General features: G+C 36.2%; 1 protein-coding gene across 2 annotated transcripts in view; it reads left to right on the plus strand.

Moving 5' to 3' along the window:
• The window catches only part of LOC110032399 (ankyrin repeat, PH and SEC7 domain containing protein secG), a 54,448-nt gene extending 39,915 nt beyond the window's left edge, over window positions 1-14,533 (plus strand). The window contains exons 8-13 of one of the 2 annotated variants that reach the window (XM_020736025.1): window positions 4,034-4,186; window positions 4,609-4,671; window positions 4,950-5,051; window positions 12,353-12,451; window positions 12,603-12,682; window positions 14,246-14,533. In XM_020736025.1, coding sequence (XP_020591684.1) covers window positions 4,034-4,186; window positions 4,609-4,671; window positions 4,950-5,051; window positions 12,353-12,451; window positions 12,603-12,682; window positions 14,246-14,306 — 558 coding nt within the window. In that variant the 3' untranslated portion in view covers window positions 14,307-14,533. Of the gene's footprint in view, window positions 1-4,033; window positions 4,187-4,608; window positions 4,672-4,949; window positions 5,052-12,352; window positions 12,524-12,602; window positions 12,683-14,245 lie in introns of both variants that reach the window. The other variant, XM_020736024.1, reaches the window with a different exon arrangement.
• The last annotated feature ends 94 nt before the right edge of the window (window positions 14,534-14,627 follow it).

Raw genomic sequence — 14,627 nt, forward strand, 5'->3', positions numbered from 1 at the left:
TGACTTTGGTCATTTAAGATGTAATTAACTATAGGGGCTTGCCCTTATAGGAAGCTTTTCCGAACCCAGCTTAAAATAAACCCTATTTAATTATTTGTATTAAATAGGGGAACTTGTCGGTAAATAAAACGGTTTCGCAGACCAAACGGATGTCATATCTTTCTTAGTTTATTTGATCGAGTCTCATCCTCAAGTCTTGTGTTTATCCCTCAGGATAGATATAGGATTTGAGGTAGAGCGCTCTTTCATTTAAACTGTGAAAAATATGAGGTCAGTTTGATTTCATATTTTTCTAAAATTATATATATATATACATAAATTAAAAAGTCCTTCCGAAGCGGGCGACGGGATTTCGATTCCGGCTGCCAACAGCTTCTTACGGGCGACCCCCCAAACAATCTCTTCCTTTCTTACTTTTTAGTGCCGACAATGCCCTTTTTTTTTCCCTCCTATTTTTTGGTTGTCAAATCTGCTTTGTACTTTTTTGAAATTCAAATGCATCATCGATGTGTCAAAGGATTGAAGTTTGGATCTTAATTGGTGGATATTTTTCAGTCTAATCATTTTCTTCTTGAATCAATAGAATGCCTTCTTTATTTTGCATATTGTGGCTTATTGAATTAGAAAAGCTTTGGAACACCGACGATTAGGCTTGTTGAGTGGTGGGCCTTCCTGGATGGCCGCCTTTTGGCTTGTTGGCGAGGATGATTGTTAATAGTCTTAAAATTTGGTCAAGTTTATCCCATCTATCTCTCAATTGATTAACTTGCCATTCTTTTACTTTTTAAGTCAACTTGTCTAGCTTGAAGGGCTTTATATTTTTCATTTCTGGTTATCAAATTTTTTGTATTGGCTTATGAGTTTGTCTTTCGAGGGTTCGCATTTTGAGTTTTAAAGATTCACATAGATGTTCATCGTCGCCATTAACAAAAAGAAACTTATTTTATGGATACTTTTTTTGTATTTGACACGGTGATTTGTGACCTACACATTATTAGGAAACACTTTGGTTATGATGTGTCGTAATTCTGCCCATCATAGGAATTGGAAGCCTACACATAATTGTCTTGCATTAATGATACCAGGTCGGCTACAACCCAATTATCTATGAATAAATAGCGAAGTTAAAAATGTTAATCGCACAATAATCACCGCATAAAAATAAAAATGAGTGTGCCTCTGCGTTGATTTGTGTGCCAATTTCAGGATTACCGGATGTCGTGAAATATATCTTTACTCTAATAATGATATGCACTCCAAGGCACACATACTCTCCCCTCCCTATTATGGGATATGTTATTGGATGTCATAGCTTACCGATATCTATAAAGCTCCCAATCCTAAAAATAAACATTTCTAGTCTTTTACCTGATGATGGGTACGGTCTATGCCAATCATAGTAGTAGAAGATACTGACACAATAATGCCTCTTAAATTTCAATGGAATGGTAGAAAAGAACTCCATTTAGATATATCTCCTCTTACGAAAATATAAAAGAAAATAAAAAAATATATATAAATGAAAATTTCAAGCAATAATATAACAACCTTTCAACCATTATTTGCACTAATTTTTTAAGGATGAATTAAGTTTGATTGATAGTCACAAAAAACTAATATCATATCCTGCATATTCATATAATCACACCAAAAATCTTACCCTAATAAGTGTGTGGCATGAAACCCTTGATCAGACAATTAACCTGATTGTGGAAAAAACTATTATATGTTGTTCTCTACTGGTTAAGTGTATGATTTTAGTCATAAGATACACTTAATAATACATGAAGCTGTTGTTATCCACAATTGTATTATTCTTGTCATTTTTTACAAGTTTTCTACCTGTTTTACAATGTTTGCTGGGACAATATAACCCATAGTTTTTGACATGTAACGTTCAGTCATGTTGGGATAACTATCTCAATTTATAGTTATATAAAGTTCGTGACAACGACAATGCTATGGGATTTTGATCGAATTTTTCATCATTCAGCTTTTCTTTTAAGTTAGTAGCGACATATCTTTTCTCAAATCCAAATTGTTGCCAATAAAAGTAAAGCATTTTAGGGCTTACAAACTAGTTTTAATCTAAAATAATAACAAGCGGGGTAAATAAGAAATCTCAAATCAAATCATAAAGTCCTTACAATTGAGTGAAATATCTAGATAATTGCTATATATAACATCAATGTGACCTTCGAAATTTTTGTCAGGATACCGACTCTACTAGATATATCCAACTGTGTCACAGCAGTTTGATGTTTGAAGATAAGCAATGTGCTTGAGCTATATTTATAAACTCAAACATTTAAAAATTACCTATTTTTTAGATGAGTAATTAACAATCTTAATATTAACATTTGGTAACTTACTGATTCAAATGATTAACTTCCTAACATTTCAGAGATAAATTCTTCCATAATTGTTGGAGAAATGATAACTAGTGTTATAGCTAGTTGTATGATAGAAAATTTTGACTTTATGGGCCTTTGAACCCACTTTAGTTTGCTCAAAGATAGAACAGTTAAGGCAAGGATGATCTATGAAATTCTTATCATATATATCAGTTGATTGGACATTTGGTGACTCAACCATTACAAGTGGAGAAAGAGTATTCTGGTCCTCATTTTTAAGAATATAGGGGATGCACAACAGTGCAAATTATATAGGAATTAAGTTGATGTGGCATACATTAAAATATGGGAGAAAGTAATTGAACATAGGGTAAGACGTGATATAAAGATTTCTCATAATTAGTTTAGATTTATACCGGACAAATCTACTATGGAAGCTATATATGTATTGAGAGGTTTGATGGAGAAGTACAGAGAGAGTAAGGAGGATCTACATATGATTTTTATTAATTTAGGAAAAAACTTATGATAAGGCTCCACGAGAAGTTCTTTGGACAGTTTTAGAAGAGAAAGGTGTTGATATGGCTTATATTCAAGTAATTAAAGATATGTATGCTAGAGTTATAACTTGTGCTCGAACAGAAGGAGGATTGACTAAGTATTTTCCTATTTCAGTTGGGTTACATCTTTTTGCTTAAGTTTTGGATGGTCTTATTGGACATTTACAAGAGGATGTACCTTAGCATATTCTTTTCGCTGATGATATCCTCCTTATGGATAAGACTAGATAAAAAGTTCATGTAAAACTTGGATTATGGAGATCTACATTAGAGTCTAAAGGACTCCGATTGAGTAGATCTGAAGCTGAATACTTGGAATGTAATTTTATTAGTAGAGCTAGTTACAAAGTTGTGTTAATGGGGGATAAAATCATTAAAATGTGTGAACGTTTTAGATATCTCGGGTCTATTGTTCAATGCGGTGGTGATCTAGATGGAGATGTTATTAGTAGAATTCAAGTTGGATGGTTGAAGTGGAGGAATGCATTGGGCCTATTATGTGATAGAAAAGTACCTCTTATACTTAAAAAAAAAAATTTATAAGATGGTGGTGAGTCCTGCAATGCTTTATGGCGCAGAATGTTGGCCTTTAAAAGAGAAGCATAAAACCAAGTTAAGGTTTGCTGAGATGAGAATACTTAGGTGGATGAGTGGCTTGACGCTTAGAGAAAAAATGTGTATCGAATGTATCCATGAAAGGGTTGGTGTATAGCTCCAGTGGCAGACAGGATTAGAGAATCTTCTTGGATGGTTTGGGCACATTAAATGTCGACCACCTGATGATTCCGTTAGGAGAGTAGACGCTTTAGATTCGGCTTTTGTTAGGAAAGGTAGAGGTAGACCTAAAAAACTTGGGCATGCTGCATAAAAGGATCTTAATATGTTAGAATTAAATTAAAATATGACACTCAATAGGACACAATGGAGAAAAATGATTCATGTAGCCGAACACACTTAGTGGGATAAAGGTTTCTTTTTGTTGTAACCAGGACTAGTACTTGCGCTTGGAGTGATTTATGAGAGTTGAGATACCAAGATTGTTTGTTTATTTATTATAGTGCCAGGTTGTAGGTCTGTCTAAATCAAAAAAGAACCATCTCAATGTTTGTTTGGTCGCAGGATAATTTAAAACCTATACAAGTTGCTGCTGCAAGAGGCAATCGTGTAGCTGTTCAGATTCTTTTTCCTGTGACAACTCCAGTTCCTAACTTTTCAAACTGGAGTGTGGATGGCATCATTAACTTCATGGAGTCTCAGGCAAACAAGGAACAGGTATGTTCGTTAGTTTTAATTTTCATTATTTTTTTTGGTATGAGTTACTATTTCTCTTTGTAAATGTATTCACACATGTATGAATTTTGTATTAAATTAGAATACTATGTCTAACTAAAGTTTTATCCTAAGTTTATGTTACTGAATTGATGGATGCGAGTACCTTTAACAAACAACAACAACAACAACAAGTCTTTATCCAACTAAGCGGGGTCGGCTACATAAATCCTTTTTCTCCATTTTGTCTTATTGAGTGTCATATTTTCAGCCGGTGCAGTGGCCCTTGCACACTTGTCACTGTATTCATACTAAACAACACGTCACTTTTAGGGGACGCCCGGACATTGATAAAATGGTTTAAAGGATTTATGTCATAAAGGATTTGAGTACTTTTATTTATGGAAATATTATTTATTTTGTAGGAAATTACGAAGAAAAATGACGATCCAAAAGGTCCCACTTCCGCAAATTCAGAGATTGTTGAGGTTACCGCCTCTCCTTTTAAAATCTTTCTTTATGAATACTTTTACCGGTAGGAACACTTTCCTGCTTAACAGACTTCAATTTAACCGTCATCTGCATTGTCCATTTTTAACAATTTGATTTGTGCCTTTGTTTCAATTGATCTGTTACTCACACAAAACTTGTTCTTCTAACTTTGACATTTTATGAACAAATTAATCTTATATTTTCCTACATAATTTTATAGAAATCTTTACATATTACATTGTTTTCTTTCATTTATATTTAGTTAGTTGTGCAGGCAGCACCTGAAGCAAAGCAGAAAGCTTTGGAAGCTAAATCAAGGGGTGATGATGCCTTTAGAAGAAAAGCATATTTAGAGGCCATAGATGCTTATACTCAGGTAATGATTCCAGCAGCTTGTTTTGCTTATGCTAGATCATAGTAATAGCGATTTTCTATGAAATCAATTAAGTTGCTTGACGATAATGCGTTAAGTACGAGAAAGTAAATAACTCCTTGTACAGACCTTTCATTGGATGGTAAATTTTGGGGCTATTCTTTATATATGCCAGTTCAGGTTATGCAAAAATAGGGAAAATCACATATGCTCAGTTGTTGGGTACATTACGAATGGCATTGTCTGCGGAAGTAGGGCTGCAAATGAACCAAGTCGAACTGAGCAAGTGCATGTTCGAGCTTGATTCGATCTTTTAGGATTTTGTTCGAGATCAAACTCATTTAGAGTTATCCTGTTCGGTCTCAGTTCGTATAGTGTCTTTTCGAGTATATTAATGAGTAGTTTGTTTAAAAAAAAATAAATGAGTACTAATTGAGCCTTAATCAAGCCCTAATCAGTTCTTATTTGAGTTTTATATGAGCAATTTGTTGGAAGAGATAAATGAGTTATATTAAATTGTACTTTTTGAGCCTAAAAATAAATATTTAAATGATATTGTTCATGAGTGAGCTGTAATCGAGCCATAATCAAGCTTGTTCACAAGTTTTAATTAATATTATTCATGAACATAAATGAACCAAACAAAAAGTTGTTCATGCTTGTTCATTTAGTTTTTGAGTATCTATGAAAGTGTTTAAGCTCGTTCAATTAATTAATCATATGATTATGAATGTGTTTTAGTTGAGCCGAACAATGAATAACTTGCCGAATGCTTAGTTCATTTCCAGCCTTATGTGGAAGTATCTAGTTGGTCAGAAAATGCTAATAATCGCATACTAGTAATTTATGTCATTACTCCTTTGGCAGGTAATTTGTCTTGATGGCAATTGGTCTTCATTGTAAGCATAATGAAATTTTGACCAAAATTGATGCATGGTGCCTTCATCAATTATTGTTGCATTATTTTTTGGGCTTTGCTTGGTTATACTGTGCTCAATGCGGCTACTTCATATAGATTGATGAGGTGCTTAGGTAGTGTATGTTTGTGAAGCCATGGAGAGACTGCGCTTTATTGTTGGAAGGACCAATTGCTTGACATTTTATATATGCCTTATTTTCATGCAAATTACAATTTATTGAGGATTAACATTTGTGGGATTTCACATGTTAAATTCATTCTATGGTTGAGAACCAGAACAATTCTATGGATTCATTTGAATGATTGAAAATAGGCGTCAAACGAAGAAGGAAAAAATAACAATTCAACTGGTCTGATTTGTTGATCTGAGCCAGTTGAAGGGTAAAAATGTTAGGGAAGAATGGATTATGTGCAAAAAACAAAAATTGATATTATGAAGGGGAGATATGAGAAAGAGACATGACAATGAGTGAGAGAGAGATACCATTTTTTAAAGCAACTTCAAAATTCTTACTCCACATTTTATACTTAAGGGTCTTATAAGCAAATAAAATAAAGAAAAAAAGGAAAATAATTACTAGTGCCAATTATAAATAAAACAACACTGAAAATTCACTAAATAAAGCAAAGAAAATATCTTATTAATCATAGTGTAATCTCATTAAACAAAATCTATTCAACTTATAGTCCTGAGACGAGAACTTGGGACAAAATTGGAGCCAATGCTAAGAAAAGTTTGATAATGATACAAAAACTCTATTCAAAGATATTTATATTGGAAACTTTGGAGGCTAAAAAGTGTTGTTATATAGTATCAGATCCTCAATATTAAAAGTAGACAAAATACTCATGTTAGCAAAAGCAAATCAATATGTATGCATTAGGTTTTTGGAAGGGGCTTTAGGCTCGAGCATAGAATTTTATGTGTTATATTACAAAAGCATTCAAGATGAATATGAACTATATTATTGCCTTCTTTGTCATCCCATGATTTCTTATGAACATTAAACATTGCTATATACCACTATTTGCTAATTTAATGACCAAGGGTTCAGATTCAACAGAAGTCTCGATCCAGCAGGAGGCTGGGCAGGCCTACTCCTTTCCTTTGTGTGGGACTTACCACCCAAGATCCACCTCGCCTCCCTTCTTTTTCCTTCTTTCCCATCTATCATTATAAATATTAGCAGTTATAAGGATTGGATTTATTTTCTTTCCTATTTTATCTCATTTTCTTTTTATATCGAGTAATTATTAAGAATTGATTGATCATAATCTAGATGTTGTCTTTTCTTTCCAACTATTTCTTTTTTTATATCATTCCTATTTGAGGACTAATGTAAGATGTATTTATACTCCTTTTTCATATTAATAAATTATTCCGCTGAATTCTCAAAACCTAAATGGCATCAGAGCCACAAAATCTTGCCCTAGTCACGACACTTCTCCTGCAGTCCTTCCCCTGCAAGTTTCAGACAACCGGTTCCCTTCCTTGCGGGCTCCTCGCCGTGGTTTTCTTTCTTGTGGGCCTTCTTTCCACCGGACCTCCCTTCTGTCGGCTAGACCTTCTTCCATGACCGCTAGACTACTTCCTGCAGCTGGATCTCTCCCTTGCAAGCCTTCCTGCCTCAGAACTTTCCTTTTGCCGATTGGAGCTCCTTCCTGTAGCCAGATTGCCTGCTAAACTGCTTGAATCTCTATCTTGTCGGCTGGAATCCTCCTCTACAGGCCCTCTTTTGTTGATAGCCAAGTGAGGGATCGTCTTCTTCTATGTCTCGGCATCCAAACCTTACCTTTGGCTTCGTCGGAGCCATGGTGGATTTCTCCACCACTGAACTTCCATCCAACGTTGTCTTAGAGTCCACCGGAGGATCGACACCTACCTCAATCCCTCTACAGACCAAAGGATATGAACACTCTAATTTCTTGATTGCCACTCACAAGCTCAAGGACTCTAATTTTCTCTAGTGGTTTCAAGCTGTGTCATTGTTCATCAAATGTCATTGTTCATCAAAAGTCAGGGTAAATTAAACCATCTCACAGATATGATTCGTGAACCTCCGAAGAATGACTCAGCATTTGTTTTATGGGAAGTGGAGAAATCCATGGTTATGTCATGGCTGATTAATTCCATGGAGACCTCTATTAGTCGTTCTTACCTGTTTCTTCCATCTGCAAGTGCCCTCTGAACTGTCGTTCGCTATACCTACTCAGACTTAGGTAACTTTAGACAACTCTATGACTTTCTAATAAGATCTCTAGGCGAATCACGGATCGAAGACGATGACCCAGTTCTTGGTTGCCGTATGGATGGAATGTAACATTTACTATTACTACACTCGGGACTCTCCCACCTATCTTTCCCTCTTTCAAAAAATTCTAGAAAATGATCGTGTGTTCCAATTTCCGGCGAGCCTAAACAAGGTTCTCGATGAAGTTTGTGGTTGTATACTTGGTTGTGATCCTCTTTCTTCAACCCGGGCCGTATTCGTTGAGATCCGCTGTGAAGAAAGCTGGAGACTTGCATGCTGGGCAATTCTACTAATTCAGTCAAGCCTTCAGCCTTGGTCTCGAACAGTACTCAACACTCCATTACGTTGTCGTGAGCCAATCACTCTACATGTGTTTTCTTGTCACAACCTTACCATACTAGTGAAAAGTGTTGGAAGCTCCATGTGAAACCGGCAAATAAGTCTTCAGCCAAATCATCTGCTACTAAAGGTCTCGCTACGACCTCAAAATCTACAACAGTTGAGCCAGCCCCTACTCAGATGATCCCCAAATCACCAGACTCTATCAAGAGTCAGATGAAACACTTGATTAAGCTGCTTGGGTCTTGTCGACTCTCCTCCGACCTATCAACCTCATGTCTACCAAGGTAGCATCTTTATGACACTCATTGGTTTTGCTTCTTCTACCCGTAGATTATTGACCACTTAGTCGGGGTTCTCATTTCTTCTCGATGTTTTCTCTTTGTTTCGGGTGATACGATTAAAATTGACGACAGTTCCTATAACTCTATTAGATTGTACCTGCAACCGGGCTGACTTTGGAATTCGTGTTACATGTTTCTTTACTTAAGTGTAACATCTTGTCGTTCAGTAAGTTAACATGTAATCTTCATTGCATTGCTTTTTTTTCCCTTGATGTTTGTGTCTTTTAGGATTGCCTTTTAGGAAAGATGATTGGAACTGCTAAGCTAAGCGGGTAGTCGAACTCTATTTTTTTCAAGAAAATGACATAGATGACACTGACACTCAATCTTTTAGTTGTAATTTTTCTCCTTCTACTGCATGTTCATTTATGCTTTTACATTTTCTTTTGGGCCATCCTTGTTTTCTATTATTTAAAATAATTGTACCCTTTGATGTTTATTGATAAACATTATTTTTTTTTAAATGTGTAATTTGTCAATTAGCTAAACATCAACGTGTGTCATATCCACCTCGTCCTTCCACTCCTACTCTTTGTTCGCTTATTCAGAGTTATTTTTGGGGACCCTCTCGAACTGCGAGCAAAACCAATAGAAGGTGGCTCCTAACTCTAATTGATGACCACACCCGGATGTCTTGGGTCTATATTGAAAAAGATAAATCTGAAGTTACAGTCACTTTTAAAAATTTGCACTCCATACTAACCCAACTCAAAACAACTATTCAAGTCCTTTGGATTGACAATGGTCGTAAATACTTTAAATCTTTATTGGGAGAATCCTTGGTGAGTAAAGACATCATCCATTATAGCTCATGGATGGTACCCCTCAACAAAACAGGATAGCTAAATGGAAAAATAAACTTCTTGAAGTTGCTTGTTCCATATGTTTCAAACCAATGTCCTAAACATTTTTGGAATGATGTTATCTTCACGACCAACAACCTCATCAATAGTGCTCTCATAGAAATCTACAACTTTCGAACCCCAATATCCGTCTTGATGTCATATTTCCTCACCAACCAGTCATTTTCCACCTTAGATTCCAAACTATTTGGGTGCACGATCTTTGTTCGAAACGCAACCCCGACTCATAATAAACATGATCCCCCGCTTAATTAAATTTGTCTTCCTTGGCTATTCTGCCACTCAAAAAGGCTATCAATTCTATCACCAGTGAAATCTATGTTAGTGTCGGCGTCACCTTTTTTGAAAATGTTCTCCTCTTCCCTAACACTACCTCAAGTGAGGGGGAGCGTGAGTTTTTGGACACAGCTTCTCTTCTGTCTTTGTTGAACACTCTTCCTACTACCACTATTTCCAGTGCTCCTTCCGCATCAATGGATTCGCCACCAGCCAGGCCAATATCACGACCATCCTCTATCCGTGTCTATACTCATCGTACAAAACCCTCTGTTGAAACTCTTCCCAATGTCCCTATCGTCAAGCATGTTGCTCTGCTACAGGTCTTGGAATTCGTTCTAACCAACAACCCCAAAATGATGCATTCTCCACTTACGGGGGTCACTTCTATTCGAGTGAAGATGTGAATCCCCTTATTGAGGTACGCAAACAGATACAACCATGCACTCTTTTTGCCATGGCGAAATATGTCTCATTCCACAACCTATTTCCAACCTACAAAGCATTTTATACTTCACTGAAGGATCATCGTCTCCCATCCAGTATAGAAGTTGCTTTGGCTGACCCGTACTGGAAGGATGTTGTTATGGACGATATGAATGCTCTTCGGTGTAACCATACTTTGGATGTAGTCGATCTTCCCCGGAAATAGAAAGCGGTGGGTTGTCGGTGGATCTTTAGCACCTAGTTTAACTCCGAGGGTCCTTTGAGCGCAACAAGGCACGGTTGGTCCCCAAATGATATTCACAAACTTATGGGATTGACTGTAGAGAGACATTTGCCCTAGTTGCCAAGCTAAATATTATTCGAGTTACATTATCATTAGTCGTGAATCTGGATTGGCCCTTACTTCAGATGGACGTCAATAATGTTTTCTTTAATGGCAATCTCACTGAGTAGGTTTGTGTCTTTCCCAGCGAGATTTGACCCGACTTCTTCCCATAAACATGTGTGCTAATTGCGATAGTCCCTCTATGGATTGAAACAATCCCCACGAGACTGGTTCTACAAGTTTATGCAGGTAGTAGTGGGTCATGGGTTCTCTTAAGCCCAATTTGATCATACGCTATTTTTTCGCCATTCAACCAGTGGTCGTATTGCCATCCTCATCGTCTATGTTGACGACATTGTACTGATAGGTAATGATCTGCCAGTCTTGGAGTCTAGAAAAGGCATTCTCGCCGTGTCTTTTGAGATGAAAAACTTGAGTTCCCTTCGGTATTTCTTAGTCATGGATAGCCTAATCTTCTAGGTATTTGTCTTTCCTAGCGCAAATATGTCATGGATAGCCTAATCTCATTTACCTCGCCCATACTCGCTCGGATTTTTGTCACGTCGTAGGTAACGTTGATCACTTTATGCATAAGCTCTTCGAGCACCATCTCGCCGTTGTCCATCGGATCCTCCACTACTTAAAAGACAGATCGAGCTTAGGTTTGTTGTTCACTCGCCACAACTCACGTTTTGTTGCGGTTTATACGAATGATGATCGGGCCAAGTTTGTCCATGATAAACGTTCTGTTGCGGCAATGTGTGAATCATCCATTATCTTGAGTAGAGCACATAATGTGCCATTTTGGAGAAACAATGCACTGCCACCATAAGAGTAACCTCATTCCTTTGGTAATGTGTGAATCATCCATTATCTTAAGAGGGCACATAATGTGCCATTTTGGAGAAACAATCCACCGCCACCATAAGAGTAACCTTATTCCATTGGGTTCGTGAAATCCATGATGAAGACCTTGCTCGTATCTACCGAAGGTGAATTTGGGACAGGAAGTGGAGTTTAGAGACGTGTTCTGTCATTGAGTTATCTAAAATGACACCCTCACGTTGTTTAACATGCTTCTCTACATCTCGTGTCATCATAGGCCAAAATTTCCCTTTCACTAAAGAAATAGTCTTGTTCCATCAAAATATCCTGCCATTATACCATTTTGACATTCTTGTGACACTTGCCTGAGTGAGCTCTTAGAATGCACAATATGTTCGGAAATTATGTTTGCTGCTTTTTTGTAATGCTTGCTTATGTTACGGTTCTTTTCTGATCATTTAGAATCAATTATATTTGTTTATGCATCTATCATTTATGCCTTTATCAAAAACTTCTGGTTAAAAAATATGAAAAATCTGAATCCATTGAAATTTATTCAGCTTTTGAATTCCTTAAATTGTTTTATCGACTCCAGAAGATCTGATATGTAATTGTCATACTTAGAAGATGATGCTGAATTTTTTTTTCTTTCTTTCTTCTCTTTTATTATTATTATTATTATTATTATTATTATTATTTTGATTAAATTTACAGGCAATTGATTTGGATCCCAATGAAGCAAATTTGCTATCTAATAGAAGCCTTTGTTGGATTCGGCTGGGACAAGCTGAGCATGCTTTAGCTGATGCAAAGGTATGTAGATCTCTAAAACCCAACTGGCCTAAAGCATGCTACAGAGAAGGAGCAGCCCTTCGTTTATTACAAGTAATGCTATATATATTTTACCTTCAATTTTTTCCCCTCTTTTTTCTTTACCACTATTCACAATGTTGATTGATTTTAGAGATTCGACGAAGCTGCAAATGCATTCTACGAGGGTGTGCAGCTTGATCCTGAAAACAAAGAGCTTGTTGACGCTTTCAGGTAATGATTTCAGTTGTGTTTTCAATCTCTATGATAATTTTTTTGGCAGATTTACAAACTCACCACTCTCCTATGTATTTACATTTCTAACACCTAAACTTCAATGTTTGCATGTATACCATCTTACCTAAGCAGGAATTGTGTGATTTGTATGTAGATGTCCCTAATTACTTCTGAGAATTTAAGAGCAAATATATGCACATCATATATGCAACTTCTTGAACCCATAACTTCTTAATTGAAAGCCTAATGTCACCTCCCAAAAGAGCCCTTATGGGTGGTGGGCAGCCCAAGACTTAAATACTGCTTTTCGGCCCTACACCTAGCCGATGTGGGACTATTTGTCCGTGACATTCTCCTCCACCCAATCACGTGACGCCCTCGTCACGGATCGGCTCCACCGAGGGTCCCACTGGACCATGGAGAGTCCACACACCTGGCAGGCAGTAATCTGCTCTGATATCACTTATCACCTCCCAAAAGAACCCTTATGGGTGGTGGGCAGCCCAGCACTTAAATATTGTTTTTCGGCCCTACACCTAACCGATGTGGGACTATTTGTCCGTGACACTAAACTCTCAACCATCTATCTAATTTGGCTTGCATCTTTATGATAAATTTTATATGATTGCCAAGTGAAAATTAGGGTTTCTCCCAATGCCACAAATGAAAATTTGTTCCGAGTGCTTAAACGTCAGAAAACAAATTATTTAACAACATGAATTAAAAAAAAAAAAATCAGTTTTTGCTTCACTTTAAAGTAATTACAATTTGCCTACAAACTATGATTTTCTTTAGAAGCCAAGGAAAAATTTAGAAATAGATACCAACTAATCTTTCTTTATCAATTTAATGATCTTTACCATTCTTCAATCTCTTTTATTTGCGACTTCCGCAGCTTTATAATAGCATAAAGTTGAGTTTCACAAAGTTATTTTTTCTTCCCCTCTGTTGGTCACTAATTTTCACTAATCTTTTCATATTTGTTAATATTTATAGTTCTGTGTTCTTCATTCTCTCTCTCCCATATATACCATGGTTTATTTATTTATTTTTTATTTTATTTTATTTTATTTTTTTCTTAAAAGGGAATCATTATTTGGTCCAGTGGGCACCAAATAACGCTCCCCCCATTTAGTTCGAAACCTAGATGTGCTTTAATTGATCTGAAAAGCCCGCGCCACGGGATTCAAACCCCCGACCCGAGGGACTTATCGCCAGAGGCCACACCAATGAGTCGAGACGTGGCGCGCGGGCACGTGCGCGCGCACGCACACACACACATATATATAAACATTTTTATGTCATAATCACATCAAAATATAATTATAAAAAGATATATTTCACTAAAAAAATGTATTTTGTAGTCTTTTTGATGTGATATTAAAAATTGTTATACAAGTAAATGTTAAAAATTGTTATATTGTACATGTGTATGTGTATATATATATATTATATATATATATATATATATATAATGTGTGTAGCGTCTATTTCCCCCTAAAATTAATTTTCTCACATGTTTTTCTCTTCTTGCTCTTGACCTCTGCTTGGACTAAACAGGGAAGCTGTTGAAGCTGGGAGAAAATTTCATGGAACAGATGAGCCTAAGCAAGGCAATTGACGTTTTACGAAACCATGCTTTGGGTTATGGTTTTCATTTCCTCTTAGTTAGACCTCTTTTCTTTCTCTATTTCTTTTTATATAATCATCCTTTTTCTTTTTTGTGATCTTTTTAAATGAACGGCTGAAAGCAAAAGCTCATTCTTGTAACAGTTTCAGTTTCTTTTATCAATCTTGAATCTGGAATCCATGAGCTTATTTAAATATAGAAAGCTTTACATACATACCACTCAATTCTTATATATTTATATATCTAACCCTAAAACTTCAATGTTTACTTATATGTCGCCTTATCTGTGCATGAAAAAGTGTATTTTACTTC

The sequence above is a fragment of the Phalaenopsis equestris genome, unplaced genomic scaffold (assembly GCF_001263595.1).
Source record: "Phalaenopsis equestris unplaced genomic scaffold, ASM126359v1 Scaffold000938, whole genome shotgun sequence".
In the NCBI taxonomy this organism is placed as follows: domain Eukaryota; kingdom Viridiplantae; phylum Streptophyta; class Magnoliopsida; order Asparagales; family Orchidaceae; genus Phalaenopsis; species Phalaenopsis equestris.